The 22,632-nt window shown below is 34.3% G+C and overlaps 5 protein-coding genes across 10 annotated transcripts in view; 3 read left to right on the forward strand and 2 right to left on the reverse strand.

Moving 5' to 3' along the window:
- The first annotated feature begins 554 nt into the window (after positions 1-554).
- Positions 555-2,969, forward strand: LOC106707878 (phospholipid phosphatase 6). 2 transcript variants are annotated; one of them, XM_014499326.2, is made up of 4 exons: positions 555-654; positions 1,201-1,347; positions 2,136-2,235; positions 2,399-2,969. In XM_014499326.2, exons 2-4 carry the CDS (start codon positions 1,237-1,239, stop codon positions 2,791-2,793), a joined length of 606 nt encoding a protein of 201 aa, XP_014354812.1. In that variant the 5' UTR covers positions 555-654; positions 1,201-1,236; the 3' UTR covers positions 2,794-2,969. The 2 variants fall into 2 exon arrangements, with proteins under 2 accessions (XP_014354812.1, XP_014354811.1); XM_014499325.2 differs by lacking the exon at positions 555-654 and adding an exon at positions 665-864.
- Positions 2,970-3,594: 625 nt separating this feature from the next.
- Positions 3,595-4,123, forward strand: LOC106707879 (single-pass membrane and coiled-coil domain-containing protein 4 homolog). The gene is made up of 2 exons (XM_014499327.2): positions 3,595-3,631; positions 3,729-4,123. Exon 2 carries the CDS (start codon positions 3,734-3,736, stop codon positions 3,914-3,916), a length of 183 nt encoding a protein of 60 aa, XP_014354813.1. The 5' UTR covers positions 3,595-3,631; positions 3,729-3,733; the 3' UTR covers positions 3,917-4,123.
- Positions 4,124-5,421: 1,298 nt separating this feature from the next.
- On the reverse strand, positions 5,422-11,739 carry LOC106707877 (folate transporter 1). The gene is made up of 7 exons (XM_014499324.2): positions 11,237-11,739; positions 10,857-10,987; positions 8,958-9,102; positions 7,913-8,052; positions 7,390-7,575; positions 6,239-6,456; positions 5,422-5,671 (listed from the first exon to the last, which is right to left on the reverse strand). Exons 1-7 carry the CDS (start codon positions 11,469-11,471, stop codon positions 5,422-5,424), a joined length of 1,305 nt encoding a protein of 434 aa, XP_014354810.2. The 5' UTR covers positions 11,472-11,739.
- A 3,377-nt stretch (positions 11,740-15,116) lies between these two features.
- Positions 15,117-18,279, forward strand: LOC106707830 (zinc finger and BTB domain-containing protein 49). 3 transcript variants are annotated; one of them, XM_014499270.2, is made up of 7 exons: positions 15,117-15,278; positions 15,346-15,475; positions 15,549-15,670; positions 15,886-16,095; positions 16,974-17,108; positions 17,184-17,243; positions 17,453-18,279. In XM_014499270.2, exons 2-7 carry the CDS (start codon positions 15,357-15,359, stop codon positions 18,175-18,177), a joined length of 1,371 nt encoding a protein of 456 aa, XP_014354756.2. In that variant the 5' UTR covers positions 15,117-15,278; positions 15,346-15,356; the 3' UTR covers positions 18,178-18,279. The 3 variants fall into 3 exon arrangements, with proteins under 3 accessions (XP_014354756.2, XP_014354755.2, XP_014354758.2); XM_014499269.2 differs by having other exon boundaries at positions 15,117-15,475; XM_014499272.2 differs by lacking the exon at positions 15,346-15,475.
- A 489-nt stretch (positions 18,280-18,768) lies between these two features.
- Positions 18,769-22,632, reverse strand: part of LOC106707867 (putative uncharacterized protein DDB_G0282133) — a 48,792-nt gene continuing 44,928 nt past the window's right edge. For all 3 annotated transcript variants that reach the window (XM_045685933.1, XM_014499311.2, XM_014499312.2), the window contains one exon: positions 18,769-22,617. In XM_045685933.1, coding sequence (XP_045541889.1) covers positions 19,290-22,617 — 3,328 coding nt within the window. In that variant the 3' untranslated portion in view covers positions 18,769-19,289. The remainder of the gene's footprint in view (positions 22,618-22,632) is intronic.

The following is a 22,632-nucleotide window of genomic DNA, read 5'->3' on the forward strand; positions in this document are numbered from 1 at the left end:
AATAGGCATATCATGACTAGTCTAGTCATGATATGCCTATTCACTGCACATTCATAAGTTTGTCGTTTTTTCTCGTTAAAAAGTAACATATTATGTCCTTTCTCAGACTCTAGACTATCTTTGCACCAAACTTAATTTAAATTGGTTCAGAGATAGACAGAGTTGCTTTCTCATTTAATTTAATGTTAGGATGGATATGGATTAGAATATAAAACTATGTTAAACTGATTTTCGTACATATGTAGAGATGGCGATTTCTCGTAAATTCAAAGGACTTGTTCATTTGCAACAATTTTTAATGAACTTGTTTAACGTATTATGTGTCGCAGGGCGTGAAACATCTTATTGATAGCTTTGTTAGAAAATAGACTAAAACCTTAAATTTATATAATCGATTTTTAAAAATAGACTTTTGTAAAAAATAAAAGTTCCCTAATTATCGAACAAAATATAAAACAATCGATTTTTTTCAAAATCGATTATTTTTTAGGACCCCTACCTATTGCCAACTGACCAACAATAAAAACAGAATATACGCTCTGTGGTAGAAAAGGTCATTCATAGGTTAATGTCAAAATTCCGGCTTCTATTTTGTGATTTGTCATAATAAGTTTTGCTTTTACCAATTTATGACATACTGGTTCTTGTTAAAAAGTACTTTTTATTGAACATATATACGGCTTGAAAGTTTTGTTTCCTATCAATTGTTTTGTTTGTATTAGATTAGACGAAGCTTCTAGTGTTTTGCATTAATTTTAATTTTTGTGCCACTAACATCAATATACTCAACTAAACCATTCTTTGTTTACACAATTGTGAGGCTCGTATACGATAAATTTCTGTTAACAGCACGCTATGGACATGGTAAGATAAACTGTAACATCAACGTGTAACCTTGAGTTTAGACATAAATAATAATGATCTCACCAATGCAAATTCGCTCCCACATCTTGCATAAATTTATAAATCTGAAATTTTTGTATGCATGATTATAATCCTTAATAATTCAAACTGCGTGTTATGCACATAACACGGCATTTCCAGCAGCCATTTGCAAATCCAAAACTCCACCATGAATACATGTCATAAGTTACTACAAAGGCAAATTTCTCACACAATTGTTTGCTCTCATTCTTTGAAATTTTCCAGTTTCACAATCCGAAATTGCATTAATTTTGTTTTTTTTTTCTGAATTTTAAGCTAGGTGCAACTGAGGATAAAAGACAAGTTCCACCAATGCTGCAAAAGGTGCTTCGTTATGATGTACAAATTACCAAGAAATTTGTTGAACTGGCTCTCAAGACAACTGCTTTAAGATCCTTAAGGAATCATGCTAAGTTTTTGGAGGTAATTTAATAACAACTAGCTTTTACTCGCGACTCCGTCCGCGCGGAATAAAAAATAGAAAACGGGGTAAAAATTATTCTATGTCCGTTTCCTGGTTCTAAGCTACCTGCCCACCAATTTTCAGTCAAATCGATTCAGCCATTCTTGAGTTATAAATAGTGTAACTAACACAACTTTCTTTTATATATATAGACTAGCTTTTACCCGCGACTCCGTCCGCGCGGAATAAAAAATAGAAAACGGAGTAAAAATTATCCTATGTCCTTTTCCTGGTTCTAAGCTACCTGCCCACCAATTTTCAGTCAAATCGATTCAGCCGTTCTTGAGTTATAAATAGTGTAACTAACACGACTTTCTTTTATATATATAGATATATTATTATTTGTTATCTTATCATAGCCTCTTAATTGTGTGCAAGTGCTATAATTTATCTTAATGGTAATTTGATATCTCGGAATTCATGACTCAACGTCTCAGTAAAACAACTTCTGCTCTGCTTTTCAAGAAAAATAATATTTAATGCTATAATCTCAGGAACAAATTGTAGTTGGAAATAAATTTGAATAATATAACACTAATGCTCAAAATATAATGAAATTAGACATAATATGTGATGTGTACACTGACATTAACTTATAGATAAATATCTTTAGAAACTGACAATGATAGCTGCAGTGTGAAATTGTGGAGCATATCTTTTACATTTATTTTATACATATAATCTTCACAGTGATGTTTAAATGTTCATTTTAAAAGTTAAGCGAATTTAATTTATTTATACTTCACAGATTTCCTGCCATGGTATTGTTTGGTTGGCCAGTTGGCTTACTTTCATATGGTTGTTTAACAACAAAGAATTGTACCAGCTTCAAGTTAACATGTTAATTGGTAAGAATATTGGCTTTATGTAATTATTTCATGCTTATATATGTTATAAAAAAATTATAGTATCTCAAATTCCATGTTCATTTCTGTTAACTGCTGATTAACAACATGTTTTTTTTTTATTAACAACATTATGATGTTATAATTTTTCTTTTTTTTTTTCTAGCTCTCATTTTGGATATCATTGTTGTAGCAGTAGTAAAAGCGTTCGTACGAAGACGTCGACCTATTCCAATGAACAAACTTTTAGCTGTTGGACCTGACAAGTATTCGTTCCCATCGGGTCATGCAAGCAGAGCGGTCATGGTTGTCTTCATTCTTTCATATTTGTACCCTGTATCGATCATATTCTTACCTCCACTATTTGCGTGGGCTTGCGCTGTGTCAATTTCAAGAGTTCTATTGGAACGACATTACATCCTCGATGTTATCGGGGGAGTTGGTATTGGACTATTAGAGGGTTTAGTTATGTGTTTAATTTGGCTTTCTCAGAGTACGTCAGCTAGCCTTTTGTCCACTTTGTCGGATGAAAAGTTAGATGGAGGAGAGTATCATGTGTAAAAATTAAAAAAAAATTGTGTTCTTTTTCAAAGATTTTACCAAAAATGTAAAAGTATTTAGTATGTTACAATTGGATTTTATATACGAAACTGTTCTTGTTACTATTTCTACATAGAACAAATGTAAATGTATGCAGACGTAGAGTTTTATCTTTCTTCTTCGCTTTTGTTTTAAAGTGACCACAATATGGTTCTAAAATATGTTTGTCGTTTATCCTAATAATAAACATTTATATTTCATGTAACTTACTTTTTATTTCAATAATGATCATCCCATAATATTAAACGTAATATTAACGTTCTGACTCATAATTGTATGGCAGCCTGTGAAAGGTTAAGGTTTGAGGAAATATTTGTTTTTATTGACTGAGGTATTTTTTTTAAAGTAACCGCTATGTAATCAAATATTTAACAATTTACAGCTGTAGCGAGCAATGTTCATAGACGATAATATTATATAGTGCTTTTATTGAGGTAAAATAATATTTATCTACGACAAAAAGGTCCGAAGGTGCTTGTGAGGGCACTGTCAGATGTATTCCAGATGATGGTTTGTAAAATGAGAATAGTATAGTAATATTTTTATTTATCGGTAAAGTCTATGGTCCAGGCTATAGGACACCGATATCCAATGCCTTAATAAAAAAAAAAATAGTATCAAAATCTGACAGCTGTCAACAACACCATATGTTGTCGACGTGTGTCGTGTCGGTGTCGCTGTCAGTTGTGATTATCGAAGAGCGAAATCATTTAAAATACTTTGAGTATTTAATTGTTAACTGGTCATTAATTTAATCAACAGACTTATTTTTCTTTTCGGATTTTTATTTTGTAAATTGGTAACATTTTATCTTATTTCATTTCTTTAATAGTAAGTTACTTTAATCAAAATCGTGGCACTAAAAGTTCTACAATATTCTACGAATCTTGTTTTAGTTACAATGAGGAAGCTGAAAGGAGCTGTAAAAGAAACCGCGAAACAGAAAAGGGAGAGGAAACAAGAGTTCGCGAAAATGCGTCAGCAAATGCATACAATAGTTTTGCCTACTTTCGCGGTTATATTCATATTAATATGCACTTATGTTTATTTCAAAACGAGACCGACATCTATGCAGTACGCGTAACTATTGGATAAAAAAGGATGGTATGTAAATAAAATAAAACTTCAAGCCTAAATCAAGTCAACAAATCGAAAAAAGGAGTTTAATTTTTTTACACAAACAATATTTTCTTATGAAACAAGGAAATTCCGAATGAGAATTCATGTTAACTATATTTTTTTCTTTCATTGAATTCAAAACACATTCCATTTGAGGAGGTCTAAAATAAAACCAGATAAATCATCAATGCACAACATAAGATATAATTCAAAAAAATAGTTTAACCTTTGACCACTTATAAAATAAAACTGTCAAAGTTACATCAAAAGTAGTGAAAATAACTAACCTAAGTACGATTTTATTTAATAAAAACTCCTCTCTCCGCAACTTTAAACTTTGGATAGTAAGTCCTTAGATATAATTGTGTTCGCCATAAAAGCTACAATCGCCAACTCAACCGTCAATAATGTATATTTTAGCCCAAGTAAATACTGTCAAATTTGAGGCAATTAAATATATTATTATCCTAAAATATAATAAAGTCGTAACTACAATTTGAGTTAGAATATAAAATGAAGATCAGTAATAACATGTTCTCATTTTGTAATTAACTTGTAATAATGTAGTTAGGTTTTGGTGCATCGTAGCCTTAACTCCATGGTAAGGACTCCAGTCATTTAGAGCAAAGATGATGTGTGAAAGAAACATGTTATAAAATGTATTTATCTGCTTTTATTTTGAAACTCCTCAAACCCAACATATCAAATGTAAATATTTAGCTTTAAATCTATTCTAAGTTTATAAAGTTTGCAGAAATGATAATGTAATCAAGCTTTATTAAATTCAATTTTATATTATCTGGAATGAGGGTCATTTTTAACTTTATTATTATAAAATTTTAAGAAAAGTTGTATCTAATTTATATTTTATTTATTGTGTGTATAAATCCTTAAATGTTGTGTTAAATAAAACTTGCTCAATATCAATATGTAATCATTTTATTTTAAGAGAAACCATTCATCAATCATCATTGTTAGCCTGAATTTGTCCACTGCTGGACATAGGCCTCCCCCATCGATTGCCACAATGACCGGTCCTGAGCCGCCCGCATTCTGTGCACTCCCGCAACCTTGACCAGGTCATCGGTCCATCTTGCAGGAGGCCTACCCACGCTGCGTCGACCTGTCCGTGGCCATTGAAACCATTGTGGAGAGAAACCAATGGTGAAAACCATTTTTTTACATAACAAAAGATGCCAAATGAGCAAAGGTCAACCTTAAAATACCTTAAAATAGCAAAGTTACTTTTTTTCGGTTTACCCAGAATTGCACTCAATGCCTCATTGGTGAGGTTGTGCTATTGCACCTAGCGAGTAGGCCATTTGTGCAACAGATAAAGTTACTGCGGACCTTACAGCTTATCTTGAAGTAAAGGTAAAAATAATCACATATTAAATATCAAATTCATTTATTTTGTTATCAAATAATCACTTGGGAACTATATAAAAAAATAAATAATACATTTCTCTGTCAATACTGGTTGTTAATGCTTATATTTTTTTTCTGTTTGACACTATTTATCAGCCAACCAAACAGCCAACTGGAAGCTGCTAGTAGGAAGATACCGCTGATAGCGTAGTACTGTGAGGTGATTGGTAGATGCAGGCTCTGTATGAGCACAGCAGTCAGCACTGATTGCAGGCCCGTGCCTATTAGTGTATTAATGCCAAATATCAGACCGAAGCAGCTCTCGTCGCTCAGTTGACTGGCGATTTTAGCACTAAAAAAAAACAAAACTTATGTTGCATGTATGTTTGGAAAAATGGTTCTTTTTCCATATAACTATAAGAGTTAGTGGCGTCACAAATTCAATTAATTACTAAACAATAAGCTTTTGCATTCTTTTTCTGTTTGTAAAAGAGTGATAGTGGCTCAGGGGTCAAGCACTTGACTTGCAATCTGCAGGTCCTCTGGGTTCGAATCCCGCCATGTACCAATGTGTTTTTTCGATTTACATATGTACATTTATCCGACGTTCTTACTGTGAAGGAAAACATCGTGATGCAACACATATCTGAGAAGAAATTCAATGATTTGTGTAAAGTCAACTAACCAGCACTGGGCCAGCATGGTTGACTATGACCTAGTCACCCCTAACTTGGGGTAGATTCCGAGCCCCTCAGTGGGGACAAATAGTGAGCTGATGATAAGCTTTTGTATTACCTTGTACGTTATTTTAAAAATTCATATACAAATTACCAATTATAAGCGTACTAATTAGTACTTAAATATGTGGAAGGTAGTTTGCCCCTAAAGAGTATTAAATAACTTTATTAATACAACTCACCTGGCCAAAGTAATAATGAAGTGATAGAACATTCCCATGACAACATAACCAGCGTATGACACAAACACGTTAGGTATAAATGTGGCAACAAAGAGAGCGATGCCTTGTATCGCTAACACGGGAGCGGGCAGTTCTGCTCCAGGGAAGTACGAAGACAGGAATGCACCGAACGCTCCGAGCAATGTCTGAAGTGCTTCCACCGCACCATTGTATGCTACCTGGTACAGTTTCTTTTGGTAAGTTGAATTATATAAGCCAATATCCTAAGGTTTAAGAGTATTAACAACCAATCACGTAGTCTTGAGTTCGAATCTAGCTATTCGACTATTGTGAACCATACCCTAGTAAAAGTTTAGGCCTCAGTTTTAAGTTTTAGTAATTTTTTTGGAATCTGATTTTCTATACAACATATATATGTTTAATATATGTATATGTAAATATTTATCATACAATCTTAAAGAATTTCTTAACAATACGAAGTCATATAAATTGAGTTGATAAAGGATAACATAATCTCCTAATTATATATATACTATGATAAGAAAGTATAATGTCTAGATGAATATAAACATGTAAATAAGATAGTGTGAATGCAGCTACAAAATTAACTCGGTTAAGACTAGATATGTTAATTCTAATACGTATCATGTTTTATATTTAGACTAACATTGGATTATGACAAAGCACCTTTAATTTTACATAATAAAGCTTCTTATTAACAGACTAATTACTATCATTTTGTCTGACTGATAAAAATATCTTTGCCGGTATATAATTCATTTCTCAGACCAACCTTTAGCTTAAACGGTTGAATTTTTACAAGTAATATATCATTCGATTTGTATTCTTCGGCAAAATGTTTTACATTTACCGTATCACTCTAAAATATACTGATAGACACTGTTTAGTTAAAAACATGTTTTAACCCTTTCACCGCCGCTTCACCATTAATAAGTATCACCACAATGCTTTCGGTGTAAGCACTGTGGTGCAGCATTATTTATTGTCAAAGTTCCGTGCTGGACGTTAGGGGCGCGGTATAAACTAGTTGACATATATTTAAGCTAAAACATTTTGAAGCAGTATATAAGTTCTTTATGGTAAGGCCCTTATTTGTTTGAATTAAAGAGATATACAGTTATTTAACTCACAGGCGTGTGACTTTCCTCCTGTATATGTTTCCAGAGCAGCTGTATGTAGGTCTGAGCCTGCACGAAGAGCGCAAGCGCGGTCGCGTACAGCGCGGACCACGCCAGCACCTTAGGACGCGAGTACGCCGAGCGCGCGTGACGCGCTATCAATGTACACGCTTCCCACATTTGTGTGCGAAGCGAAAGCTGCAAATATATATTTTTTTATCTCATAAAGGTGGCAAACGAGCAAGCGGCCACCTGAATTCGACGAAATAGCGAAGCGACCCCTATCCGTAGACATCCGCAATTGCAGATGCCTACGTTTAATCGATGAAAGAGATTATTTCCCCTCCTATACAGCCCCTTCTTCATAAAATCCACATCTCCTTCCCATAAAAGAAAAGGTGGAAAGGGATAAATTGCGGCACGCACAATGATCAGACGTAACCTCCGGGCAAGTCGGCCCGTTCGTGCAACAGATATTGTTGCTGACGTCTACTGATGCATTTTAACTTAGTATATATTTTTAGTAAGAACACACCTTGTCTACATTTAATTCGTCCGACGTGGTCTTGTCCTCTATATTAGTAGTGACCTGATGTGCGGTCACCTTGCGGTGGAAATATATACCGTAAGGAACCGATGGTAGCCACAGCGCCCAGAAAGACGCGAGGATCTGAGCTGGAATTTAAAAGTTCTTCTATCACTACTTCTAGCGAACAAATGACAAATCTTTGATCACCCGCAACCAGACGAGGCAAGAAGTGTCTCAGGAATGGTTCATAGGCATGCATATTGTTCTTGGAAAACCTTTTTATCCTGTTACTACATAAAAGAATATCTCATTTTTTTACGTTACTGTTTATTAATCTTACTTACATAAATGCGATTGTTTGGATGGATGGATGGATGTTTGTTACAAATTATCTCCAGAACGACTGCATGGATTTCGATGCAATTTGGTATAGATGTAGAACACAATCTGCAAGAACACATTGGCTACTAATGAAGTTTTTTTTTAATTCCGCATGGATGGAGTAGCGGGTGACAGCTAATTTATTTATATAATAAGGCTAGTTTCTAGTTAGTGCTATAATTTTTTGCGAAGTCACAAAGGGCAATATGTATCGTTAGTATACAAGACTTAGAATGGCTCATTGATAAATAAGTCAATTGATATTTGACCGCACTCGTCGTGGCTCGTTCCGAGCTGCAATTAACTCATGTTAATTTATAACGTATATTTTTCTGATACACAAGCTTTTATTCAATTAAATGCAATGTGGACTTGTAAAGTTGTTAATTAATGATTCTTATCTCTGCTTTTATCATCCTTTTTAAATATTAAATAAAAAGATTTAATAATTATATATTCGAGTGTATCCTACATTCTGTGAAGCATTGGTAACTCTCATGCTAAATAAAAAAAAAACATATATGTCTATGAACAATAATTAAACTAGCATTAAAGGTGACTTAATTAAGAACTGAAATTATGAATGATAGACAAATTGGTGGACGACAATGTAGTCCAACTCAATATAAAGGGATAAGGACCAGATAAGACAAGGAGGATAAACAAATACCTGTGAATGTGATATAATTGAGATCTCGATAGTCCATGAGTTCATAATGTACTAACAACTGCGAGCTGATTCCGGATAGGAAGCGACCGGTGAGTGCTGCTATTCTCGTATATGAAGACACCGCAGCATATTTAGCAGAGTCAACCTAAAAAAACATGTAAACAACAAATACTGCTTGATACCTAAACAACGAAAACATACTTTTAACATGGGCAGTGATAAATATTCACTGAATTTTATCACTATATTAATCAGAATCAATATAAAAATTAGAGCGTCGGTGGCTCAGGGGTTAAGCACTTGACTTGCAATCTACGATCCTGGGTTTGAATCCCGCCATGTATCAATGTGTTTTTCGATTTACATACACATTTATCCGACGTTCTTACGGTGAAGGAAAACATCGTGATGCAACCTGCACATATTTAAGAAGAAATTCAATGATATGTGTGAAGTCAACCAATCCTCACTGGGCCAGCGATGACTATGGCCTAGTCAACTCTAACTTGGGGTAGGCTCCGAGCCCCTCAGTGGGGACATATCGTGAGCTGATGATGATGAATAATCAAATTTAAATGAATAGTAGATAGTTTATAAGCTTACAGTACTGACACAGGTTTTCCACACGTAATTAAAAAAATCAAGTAATAAATATAGTCTTACATCACTCGGAGATAGTGTAGCTTCCCAACAGTGAAAGAATTTTTCAAATTGATACAGTAATTTCAGAGCCTATACAATGCAAACAAACAAACAAATCTCTCCTCTTTATAATATTAGTATAGATGTCACTGAACATGGTGTTTCTAATAATAAAGGCATTGTTTTTAATGCACCTTATCATTCACGAGGGGCACGCGACATGTAAATACCATATGTAAATGTTTATAGCCAGATAGTTGCATGATGGTTTACTTAGCAGGTGCAATAAAATATGATTATGTACATATTGGATATATAGAGATAAAAATGCATATGATATATACTATGCTAACTAACGTATACCTATGTACGTATAAACTATGTAAAATTACCTATTTTTACCGTATAATTTAATATGCACTTATACGAAAATCACAAAGCTATTTTTTGGTATTTATATGACTTGCATAAATTATGATAGCTAACTACTGACCCCTGTCAATGCCAAAAAACAGTCACATGATCCTTGTCGTACTTTAGCTGTTAGGTTATGTATTTCTCTTTTATATTTTTTTCATGCTTATGTAGGTGATGGCACTAACTGCAATAGCAGCGCCCTTCTTGCCAGATAAGCTTAACGCACAACACTCATGTAGTGCACTTTTTTATTATCTCCTATTGTTCCGTACTACTTCACTGCCGGAGGAGCCGCACGGGGCCCTTTCAGCCTGCCGCCCCGAGCGCCCTCGCACTGTTCAGTTGGGCTTCAGCACTCTGTGCGTCGACATGTTTATCATCTTTGCCATATATTTTGTATCAACTTTCATATTACAAGTCATAGTCATCAAACCCGTCTTTCATTCCAACATACAGTCCACATGCTCAACATCTATTTAAATTTAAGTAATGCCACTAGATATCTATAGGTACTTTTAGTTACGTAGAAATCAAGAGGTTTATAGTCAATTTTCTTATACTTCATCTGTTTTAACTGGTTTTTTAAAAGCCTATGTGAAATCCTTTGTGAAACTTTTTCTCACATATACATTAGCTATACATATTAGCATATTAAAATACACAATTTGATTTCACTTTACATCAGAATTTTCACATTAATCTAGTATTCTTTAATGAAATATAAAATGATGTAATGGTCTATTTTGTTTGTGTCATTTCTTTGTTAATGAACTTTTGATGTTAACATTAAATGTATTTGAAATGACATTAATATTATAAATAAAGTATTTTTTTAATTACCTTAGCATAAATGTATGTCAAATATGCTACTTCTGTGGCCATATACATTCCGTACAAGAATTGTGAAACTTGCAGCCATTGTAGGCTCTTTGTCCATAGCAATACTGCATAAACTGAAACTCCACTTAGTCCTGAAATTAATTATCTATGTGAAAAATATCAAATTTGCTAAGTATAAAAATATAATTATTATTTTGTGGTATATCAACTTGGTATAATTATATATATTTACATGTTTAGATATGATATTGAAAACAGAAAGCTCTTATTAAAGTGATTTTCAATAAATTAGTTCTAAAAAAATATTTGTTGAAGAATTTAGCTTATTAGTCATTTTAGTATCTTATGAAAAAAATAACAACAATCTTTTACTTACTGACCCGAAATTATAATGACAGGTTTAAATCTTAAAAAATCGGTTATCAAAAATATAACCACAAGTTGTGCCAAATATGAATATGTCCCTACAGGGTAAACTTCTTGATTCAATTGGTTCTCAGTTATGTTTCTCCATTCTCCAAGTAAAAACTCGGTAACAAAAGGCTCAGACGGTCTTATTTCCCTTAATGTGCCGAACGCACACAAAATCAAGGTAATCTTTATCCATTCCTTCATCTTCAATAAATGTCTTCAGTTATTAAAATTGACCTTAATTATTGAATTTAATTTAGCCAGCAGTCTCTGCAGGCAAATGCGTGTTAACGTTTACACGCTCATACTGTAAAATGATAACTTCAGTTTTTTTTGCTTGGGACTTTAAGATGTGCCGACAAAACTTACGTAATTTTATTAAAATATTTTGTTTGATACGCATCTTTTACGGTCTTTGCTAAATCAGTACGTTTTTTCTAGGTCGTAAAATAGATGCATGCATAAATATTTTTGATTCAAGAAAAATCAATGGAGTAAATACAAAAAAATTAAAAAATATATAAATTTAAATATTGTTGCTTGTTGCCTTCGACTGACATTTATATTTGACATTGTCATTTAGACGTTTCGTTTCCATAGAAAAGTCCTTTGGTGTACAAGTTGTACATCAATGTTTGTTTTGATTTTTGCAGGACTTGAAAATATAATTGATATTTTCTACATACTTTAAAATTATATAAACCACAAAGAAATATTTTGCCCATAATTGATATGATCTCTGCATTTAATTTTGAAAGGGCCAAATCGTTTTTTGTAATAACCACAGGTGGGCACAGTTAATCGAAAAGTTAACTTCGTTAATCGTTAATTCGTTAATTAAAAAATTAACTTCGTTAATCGTTAAAGCGTTAAATTACCAAAAATTTAACGCAAGTTAAAGTTAATCGTTAACAGTTAACCATGCCGAAATTATACATACTAATTTCACACTTATTGTTTGCGACACTTGTTTAAAATAGTAATTAGACTATACATTCTATACCACATTAGTATTAGAGACAAGTATGAATGCATTATAGTATATTTAATTACGAGTGCGGAAAGCCTGTCTCACTGAGGCACCTTTGAGCGCGTCAAGTTTACCGACAACAGATGGATCGGGGCCGAGCCGTGCTCGGTCGAGGAAACGCGCGCCCGAGGCAGGCTGAGGCACGTCCACACCAGCCGAGGCATTGGCTCACGCGGCAGCCTCGGTGTCCGGATCGCGAGCGATGGCTCCTGCGGCAGCCTCAGTAGTTTTGTTCCGCGTGGCCGTCGCCGCCTCGCGAGGCAGGCTGAGGCATCATAAGTCCGCGAGTATTCGTAATGGACAGTCGTGTATTTTCAGCTACAGCTATTTTCCTAGCTGCTTATTGTTTAAAGAAACGAAAACAGTCACGTATCAAAAAAACCTACTGGACTCCTCCTGACTGCCCATGATATCAAAATTACAGAAGACAAACACGGCAAGAGACAAAACTTGAAGTAGCTTCGCGCGCGAGCCAACCTAACCTTTTTTTTTTTTTTTTTAAAGAGGGGAATGCTTTATGCATACGACATGCCCCGGGGGGGACACGAAGTTATGCGAGATTCTCTCCCCTAGTGGGAGCATACCCGCTAAACCACCTCTGTTCCTCCTGCGCATTGGTGACGGGGCTACGGGCACGCTTTCGCACTCCTCCGCGGCCCCGTCTGCGCTAGCCGCCGAAGCAGCTCCACCACTGGGGTGGGTGAACCCACCATCCATCCTTTAGGGGAGGCGCGCCGGAACGATACGCGCCATCCTCCTTGCCCTTCGAAGCGGGTGACAGGTCCCCCCGAACCTGCCACCACGGGGCTATGGAAGCCGGAGAGACGAGGTTTTACCCCCGCCTCCCCAGCCACCATCGGCGGGTCCGATGTCGGGCCCCGCCGTTGACCCTACGGGCCGCGGAGGGGCTGGGTATGCCAGTACCCCTCCGCGGCCCCACCATACACATCCGGCCACGAGGGCTGCAGGGGGCAGGATAAACCAGTACCCACCCGCACCCCCCGCGGCCCCACCTCCTGGCATGCTCCGAAGCGGACCCCACAGTCCGCCTCTGGCAGCCTCCTCCGGGTGGGTCGGCCCTGCACGCTAGACCAGCCCAGTCCGGCCCAAGACAGCCGGTCCTGCACGCTAGGCCGACCCTGGTTCCTCTTAGCTTCACCGTGGGAGGCAGCCACGGTTACTAGAGCCCCACCGCCACGACAAGGCGGGAACCGTTGGTGGGGAGCCAACCTAACCTAACCTAACGCATAGCGCTCACTGAGGCACCTTTGAGCGCGTCAAGTTTACCGACAACAGATGGATCGGGGCCGAGCCGTGCTCGGTCGAGGAAACGCGCGCCCGAGGCAGGCTGAGGCACGTCCACACCAGCCGAGGCATTGGCTCACGAGGCTGCCGCGTGATCCTGTGCGCTAGGTGGGTACGCGGCTATTTCAAAGAGTTCCGACAAATGTCTACTCGAGTCGAGGCGCAGCAGGGTGAGGGTTGACACTTGGAACAAGTTGTAATGACAATTCCGCACGTGTACTAAACAATTATTTTTAATACAGTTGCGAAAAAATGAAGCAATTTAATAGAATAATAAAAACACAATAAACTCAACTAACTAAAATGTTTGGAAAATGGCGCCAACCGTAAAAGAATACAAAGAGAGATTTTTTTTATTTTCTTCACCCATTATGGGTAGGCAAAGGGAACTATGCCCAAACAGCCAAGTCTTCATTACATTATTTTTATTGATATGAAATGAAAATTAAATTTAATGAGATGAAATAAAATGAAACCTAACCTAATTCATTGAATCAAATCATTAAATTTGATATTGTAACAAATAAGGAGCTTCTTTTTAGTAATATTTGCATGAATCATAAAAACTTCAATGATTTTTTTTTTTTGTAAAAACTTCGTGGTTGGTTTTATTTTTTTAATAGACATTATTTTGACAATTGGGAAAAAGAACGCACGAGTTTGGAAAAGCTTAAGAAAAAAGCACGAGTAAAACAGTGTTTTAATACAGTTGCTCAAAAAGTGACGTATTGCAGGGATGAAGAGCGTTCGGAATGTGGACTATTACATACTCGTGCTTTTATATATGTACTCGTAATGCAATATACTATTTCGAACCTTCTTTTGATTTTGTCCTGTTGGGCACGTCTTTCCCGGACGCTCTGATGCATCACAGTTGCACGCGAACTTCACATATATCAATTATCAACGCGTTTGTTCACCATTCGAGTCGCCGACAGTCGCCCAACATTGTTGAACTTACGAGCGTGGCGTGGCACGTAATTTAAACAAAATGACAGCACATCTCCAAGTTTCTAATTAACGATTAACGGACTTTTATTAACGGAAGTTGAGTTTAACGGAAGTTAACAAAAGCGTTAACACTTTTTGAAGTTAACTTAAAAGTTAATCCGTTAACCAAAATGTTAACTTCGTTAATTAACGATTAACGGATTAACGAGTTAATGCCCAGCTCTGGTAATAACCATTGCCAGCGTTTAGCAGTACTTGATTAAAATTCTAAATTAATACTAGTAAAAATAGTTGTAGTTGCATACAGATACAGAGTTATAATTTTCTTAATAATTATTGGTATAAAATGTATAAAAGTGTTTTATTGGTTTTCTTTCTCATATATAAAGGGAATGGGTTTCTTTAGATTACCTTACTAAGCTAATTTTAGTCTACTAAAATATTATTGTGAAAAATATTATGTTAAAACAACAATGTTAAAACAGGCGAAAACAAAAAAGTGGATGAAATGAAAATAAAAAGTCAATAATGCCAATTTCAAATGTCGATGTCAAAATCAACATTGTTGTTGTATTTGTCATGATCATATGATGTTATCTGATAAGGATGTAAACCTAAATGTAACATTTATGGGGAAATTATTATGTTCAGTTTAATTTATTGATATAAAGTTGTTTATATGACCAAATAATTATTTACGAAATTGTGACAGACAAGCTCTAACAGTGAGTAGTAAACTTTAGAGACGGAATCAGAACATTAGAAATCACAATCTTACATTTTGTTTGTCAGTTTTATTTAGCATGGTTGAATGCAATCGTTGTGGCAAAGTTTTTAAATACGAAAGCGAACGCAAAAGACATGAGCTCAGTCATTTACCAGGATTTGAATGCAATAAATGCGGCAAAAAGTTCACATATAGGCAAGTTTATTTGATAATCCTAAACAATTTTTGCGAGTTTTTACTTTATTTAATTAGTAATTTATATTTTTAGTTCGGCTTTAAAGCGTCACCAGAAGCAACATGAAAGGACGGGAACAGTTAAATGTGATAAATGTAATCATTGTTTTAAAGATTCAGTTCTTCTCAAACGCCATATGAAATATGCCCATGAAGGTAAAAATTCATAGTTGTAATGAAAACAATAGAGTATAATATTTTTTAGTGATAAACTAGGCCTTATATTTCTGGTTCTTGACAAAGCATCACTCAAGATTATTAATTTAAAAAATTAAGGGTACCTTTTAAGGGTACAACCAAAGCCAACATATAAAATAAGTCTGAATACAATAATTGGTTTTTTTAAAACATTGTAGGCTGTGTTATTTCAGGTACACACATTTGTAAAGAATGTGAAGCACAATTTAGTAGTCACCAGGCTCTCCGTGTTCATATGTTAACACACAAGCCAAAGTCAGAGCGGAGGTATTCTTGTAGATATACTGATTGTAACAAAACATTCAATTTCTCGCATCACCTCAAATATCATGAGATGACGCACACAAACAATCGACAGCACTTTTGTGATGTTTGTGGAAAAGGTATGTAATTTAAAGCTAGTTTTAACACTAAAAGAATGTTAAGTATCTAATACTGTGAAAAGCCACTGAAATGAAGTCAAGGAATTTATTAGAATTTAATTTATCTTTTTATTTACATAGATTTAAAATAAGTACCTATTAAAAGTTATTAAAATAAGTAAAATGTTCTAGAAACATTGGCTCTAGGATATAATAATGAAGTTATGTTATAATTAGTGTGATTTATGGTTATAAAATGTTGAAGATAATGGTGTACAGTTTTGTCATCTTATTGTTACTTTGTAATGTAAAGTGAAATATTGCTAATACATATTTTATATTTATAATTATGTATTAGTGTAAATCGGAAGTCGAAATTGAAAGTGCTTAGATAAGATTGTGATACAACCTGCACATATCTGAGAAGAAATTCAATGATATGTGTGAAGTCAATTAACCCACCCTGGCCAGCATGGTTAACTATGGCCTAGTCACTCCTAACTTAGGGTAGGCTTCGAGACCCTCAATGGGCACATATAGTCAGTTGATGATGATGATTATTGATATGGTAATAAGTAACTTCTACATAAATTAATTTTATGATTAAATCTGTCTGATTGGTCAAGTTGAATCAATTTGATTTTCAACAAGTGCTTTATAAGGAGTTACTTTAACTTACAAGTTATACAAATGTATGGATGTAGAGTAATCAAAACGTGTATGTCAGGATTGTCCCAAGTGGTATTTCTGCTTATTATGGTTTTTTTTTTTTTTTTTTATAAGAGAAGGGGGCAAACGAGCAGCGGGAACACCAAGGTGTTCATCGACATGGTTGTGTGTGAGTGTATAAAATTACAGCTTGATTTTTTTTTTTTTTCCGATCATTAAAATGTTTTCAGGTTTCATCCAATCACACAATTTAAAGGTGCATATGAAAACCCATGAAGCTAGTAAGAGGTTATTATGTGAAATGCCCAACTGTATGAAAAAATTTAATTCTGAATCCGCTCGGAGAAGACACTACGCTCGACATAGTAAGTATATCTATAGGTGATAAATATAATTTTATTGTTGTACACATTTGAATGTATTCTTTTTTTTTTTCAAAGAAAAATTACCTATTAATGAAGAGCCAACTGATAATTTGGTAAATGCAGCATCTTCTGAAGGTATGTTAAGATTTTTTTATATGTTAAACTGTAGTAATATATTTAAGATTTAAATTGGATCCTTATATGGGCTTATATAATAGGATTCCTTAAAGAAATCTGTTAAGGTGCTTAAATAAGTAACAATTAATAGTTCTTGTCATTATATTTATTTTTTCTAGTTTATTTTTTGCCTTATTTCGAATTTACTACATTTTTTTGTTGCACAGGTGATCCATGTTCTCCATGTGACCAGTCCGATGTTCCTTCATTTCCCGAAGATCATGAGCTTAGCACGGAAAGAAATATCAATATAGACTTATCTTCTAGTCAATTAAAAAAAACTATAGAAGAATATCAAGTTGGTATTGAAGATGATTTGCATGAAGATATGGTTGATTCAATGGGATGTGTTAACACATGTAGATCTGTCTTAGGCAAATGTTTGGTGACCGGGGATACAAGTGGAAATGGAAACTGTTTATGTGATCAAATGGTTAAAGGGAATAATAATGAAGACACCAAAAATCTGGAAAAAGAAAACAAAAAGCTACTCGATGTCATTGAAAGAAGTAATGATTTAAATATATCATGTGATGGTTGTGCATGTTCTAATACAGACAAAATAGTAGAGAATATGAAAGAAGTAAATAATTATTGTATGCCAGAATTAGAATATGTTAATGGGGTTATTAAAATAATTAATACAATTGACTCAGATTTAGAAGGATTTGTTGATAATAACACAAAACCGATGACTAAATCTAAATGTGATTCCGAAACGATTCCGTATAACAGTTGCAAGGCAATTTTAGGTACTTGCATAGTGAGTGGTAATGGAACGATTAGTGAGGATTGTCTGTGTGCCAAAATGTTGATGGATGACCAACAAATGATTAGTCAAGAAATGGAAGAAATTACACCCCATCCATGTGATTCTACGATGTGTTTGTGATTTATCATCCATTGTTTTTTAGAAGTGCCTTATTGTTCTACAAGTGAGATTTTATTTTATTTTCATGGTAAAAATTTACATATACATTATCAAGTGCCATGAATACAAGTTTACTTGCAATTTATTCATAAAAAAATTTTTGTCAATAAAAATACATTTCAAGATTAAATATATATTATTTTTTATTTTGACACCTATATTTAGTTTTTTTTTAAAATTGTTTTCTTTGGCATTGGTTATTAAGACAAGCAGAGTGCTGTTTAAACTTCAATAAAAATATTTTATATTCCAGTTCGCTATTCTTTTGGACAAGTAAATGTCCAAAAAATCGTCGAAACTTGTCAGTAATATTATTGGAATTGTTTAACAAGCTAAGGTACAAGTTTTTGTCACCAGTAGATTTATAAAATAAAAACCATAAGTTAATTATTAAATTTATATTTATTTACAACATAATTCTTTACAGTTTCAACCATATTATACAAAATATATCTTAGTTAACAAGATCTACAATAATTATTATTATACAATCAGACATCACTTCTGCTAAATATCACCAAGTACTGGATATTTATGTACGAATGGAAATTACTATAATATTATAATTTTTGTCCATGTTATCACATTTAGGCATGGCAGTATCCTTTGAAGACGTAAAAATCATTTGTGTTTTTCGAATATTTTCTTTTACTCTATATCCCAAAATTAAGTTTTATTAACATTAATATAATATACATTTATCTATGGTAACAATCTATAATAGAATGCAATAAAGTATGTCCGTGAAAGTTAGTGCAAGGATGAATGTTTCATGATTTTTGGTCATGTATATGAGCACATTCGAATAATAAATAATCTAAATTTACACGATCGTCATCGTGATCATTATAATTTGACTAGTCTAATGCAAAATATATTTATTGTCTTTATAGTAAACAGGATTGTCAATGGAATTAAGAAAAGTAGCAAAATGTCCAATTTTATCATTCATTCATGACACATTCAACACTACATTGGTATTCCAAGAATGTTAGTTAATATATTGTTCGACAGAATCACAGGAAAGGAAGTCATGTACAAACTTATTGCATATTACTAAAAACAAACGTACACTACGCCTCATTATAAATAAGAGAGTTAGTATTGTCCGAATCTACTGTCCTTCTGTCACTCTTTTTGGGTGAATCACTTATTTGATTAAGTTCAGCGATATTTTCTCCGTCGTAATTTTTCTTCAAATTATCTTGATCATTGATAACTTCTGGCTCTATTGGTACTACACTTAGTATATCATTATTATAATTTATTTTTATTTTATTATCTGTAGTAGTAGCAGTAGTTTCAGGTAATGTGATTGACATCATTGTAGTATCATAGTTTCCTACTAATCCAGATTTCACGGTTTCCTTTTCAAAAGGATCTTTGGTAGTGTCTAAGTCATCAGTGTCCAATAAAAATGTCGTTAAAGGTACAGCATCATTTCGAACTGATAAATCCTTTGCGTCGTCGACCAGGGAATCAACGGATGTAGTAGTTTCAGCGTTATTATTGCGTTCACCTAATGATGTTTGTGATTTTTCTTCATTGGAAGAAATATCTTGTTGCATGAGCATTTCTTTTAATATAGCTTCATTATCTTCAGCTTTTAAAGTTGTGTTTTCTGTCATTGTGGGTGTTATTCCATTACTATCTGTTTGATTATTTACCGTAATAATTTCATCTGAAAAACGATGCAGCTGATCTTCTGTAGTTTCATTTTGGGTTTCATTTACATTCGATGGTTCCAAGTCATGACCTTCTTGAAGTTTTTTTACTAGACTCTTGTTATTTTCTATTTCCGGTAAAAATGGGTTCATCTCCGTTTCGTGGTCTACAAATTCTATTGGCTGGTGATTTACGGATTTTTCTGTAGTATGATTGTCGGGGGGATTAGATATTTCGTAAATGTTAACATTTAAGTTATTCGCTTGAGAAGTGTTACCTGATTGTATGTTCGATTCTGAGATATTTATCATGTTTTCGTTGTTACTTTTATCAATATTATCTTGCGTCGTCGTTGCTAATGTAGTTGTAATGTCTGATACATCATCTGTTACCATTGAAGTTGCTAGATGTCTAATAAAGTTCATGTCGTCTTCTGAATTTTCCCAAACTTGAGGTACTGGTTGTGTTGTACTTACTGCAGAACTTAAGTTTTCATTTGAATTGTTCAACATTTTGTATATGTAATCGCTTACAGTGGTAGTTTCAAAAGTGTCATTTGTTTCGACTGTGGGTATAGGAGTTAATTCATCCATTTGGTTTTCCTTGGAAGCTATTTGCACTACGTTCATTGCGGTAGTTTCTTCAATCATTGAACCAGGAGCATTTTTCACCCTTTTAACCACCATATCATCATTATCATAATCGTGAAGCATGCCATACTGTGGCATATCATGTTCTATGTTCTTAGTGGTGTTAGAGCCCATATTTAGATAATCCGGTTCAAAGTCGTCTTTGTTTAAACCTCGACTCATTATTTCGTCTACTTTAGTTGCAGATGTTTCTGTTGTTAATTTGTTTTTATTTTCATCTATGATATCTTGATAATTTATTTCTGTCACGGTCTCAGATAACCAATCTGCACTAGTTGTAGTTTCTGTTGTTTCCTTAAACATATAATTCGCTTCAGTTCCAATTGCCACACTTCCCTTATCGTTTACAAAAGATTTAGATGATCGATTATATAGTTTATTAATAGCATCAAAAGTAATGTCTCCCTCAGCAAAATCTTTTTCAGTTGTCACGTTAAAATTCATATTTTTATCAAACTCAGTATTGTTTGTATTTTTTAGAATTGTCATAAAGTTTGGATCTACCACATTTACGTCTTTAGTTTGTTTTGCAATGGAATATTCAGTACTTGTTTCGAATGCTGAGGTTGTCGCGTCTGCATGTTCATATATCATGGGCCTACCTGACGTAATACCGAATAGAGAAATTTGGCTAGGTGTTGTTTCGCCGCTTATATTATCCTCTGTGGTTTCATTATTAAAAAAATGTCGACTTTCTTCTATTCCCGTCAACACTGAGACTGTCGTATCCAATAAACTATTCGCTGTTGTTTCTTCACTAGGTTTCTTTCCGAGGAATTGTGATATTGATACTGCATTAGTAGTATGGTCTGCTTCGTTTATTATTTCCTTTGCTATACCGCTTTTAGTGTATGATTCTATTTCTTTTTCGGTGTCTTGTAAAGTTGTCGGACTTATTTCGTATATGGATTCATATGATTTTGAAGATTTTTCATACATTACCTGTTCAGTACTACTTTTATCGTTTTTAGATACTTTTTCACTGGAGTCGTCAAGCCACTCATCTTCTGTAGTCGTTTCTTGAGCATACTTTTCAGACATCATTTCAGTTTGAGTAGTATCTATTTCAGAAGGTATCATTGTAGTCATATGAAATTTGTTATCATGCATGTTAGTATAATGAGTAAAAGAAGAAGCTGTTTCAGTTGTAGATAAATGATCACTATTACTCAAATCTTTGTTTTTTATCATTTTATTAGATTCAATAAAATTAGGATTTTCTTCGCTAAACGTTTTAGTCTCAGTTGTCTGCTGATATAAGAACGTTTCAGTAGTAGGCTCAGGTGTCGGCTGCGGTTCAGATGATCTACCATGATCTTCAGGCATTAGCGTCGGCGTTGGTTGCATGTCTTTATTTGGCGTTGTATGATCAAAACTATAACTTGTTACTGTAGTTTTGACTTCATGTTGGGGTTCAGATGTAGGTTCTGGTTCTGCAACAGGTTCGTTATTTTTCTCCATCATTGCATTATCAGTAGTCGGTCGTTGAGTGGTTTCTAAGAAAGAAATATATTGCGTTGCTATATTATTGTGTTCCTCCGGTTGATATTTTTCTGTAACATGTTTTTCATTTTCGTTTACAGAGCTACCAAATATATGTGAGAAGTTTACATCTGAATCATTTTCTGTAGTTGCTTCTGAAAGAGGAGTTGCAGTTTGTTTGCTATAAATAATATCTGTATTCGATTTTGTATCTTCAGGATTGGGGTTTACGGTCGTTGTGCTCAAGTCCGATGTGAAGTTGTTATTTATTTGATCCTGATTATCAAATAGTAACATACATTTTTTGGGCTGTTTCATATCAATTATTTGCCCAGGAGGACAAGTGCATGTAAAGTCTAAAGTTCTCTTGTCAAACTGGCATCCATAATCACAGTCGTTTTTATTTATTTGACATACATCTAAAATCCGCCTGGTGGCCATATCGTCTTCAGCTATGTGGTAGATACTTATCATTCTGTTGTTTTGTGCTAAATACAAGTCCAAACTTTCTTTCAAAGTATTTGGTGTCAGAAGGTTGTCTGATGTTTGAGTATTGTGCTTAGGATCCCAATGGATTCTGTAAGTAACAATTATTGAGCCCCGTCTGTAAACAAATAAA

This window comes from Papilio machaon, chromosome 3, assembly GCF_912999745.1.
Source record: "Papilio machaon chromosome 3, ilPapMach1.1, whole genome shotgun sequence".
Taxonomy (NCBI): Eukaryota; Metazoa; Arthropoda; class Insecta; order Lepidoptera; family Papilionidae; genus Papilio; species Papilio machaon.

Bases quoted from the DNA above. Each gene is read 5' to 3' on its own strand.
- LOC106707879 (XM_014499327.2), top strand. From the start codon at position 3,734: ATGAGGAAGCTGAAAGGAGCTGTAAAAGAAACCGCGAAACAGAAAAGG.
- LOC106707877 (XM_014499324.2), bottom strand. From the start codon at position 11,471: ATGAAGGAATGGATAAAGATTACCTTGATTTTGTGTGCGTTCGGCACA. The intron at 10,988-11,236 runs GTCAGTAAGTAA...AATTAATTTCAG, and splicing joins ACCTGTCATTATAATTTCGG to GACTAAGTGGAGTTTCAGTT. The intron at 5,672-6,238 runs GTGAGTTGTATT...GTTTTTTTTTAG, and splicing joins TTCATTATTACTTTGGCCAG to TGCTAAAATCGCCAGTCAAC.
- LOC106707830 (XM_014499269.2), top strand. From the start codon at position 15,357: ATGGTTGAATGCAATCGTTGTGGCAAAGTTTTTAAATACGAAAGCGAA. The intron at 15,671-15,885 runs GTAAAAATTCAT...GTGTTATTTCAG, and splicing joins TATGAAATATGCCCATGAAG to GTACACACATTTGTAAAGAA. The intron at 16,096-16,973 runs GTATGTAATTTA...AAATGTTTTCAG, and splicing joins TTGTGATGTTTGTGGAAAAG to GTTTCATCCAATCACACAAT.
- LOC106707878 (XM_014499325.2), top strand. The intron at 1,348-2,135 runs GTAATTTAATAA...TATACTTCACAG, and splicing joins ATCATGCTAAGTTTTTGGAG to ATTTCCTGCCATGGTATTGT. The intron at 2,236-2,398 runs GTAAGAATATTG...TTTTTTTTCTAG, and splicing joins TCAAGTTAACATGTTAATTG to CTCTCATTTTGGATATCATT.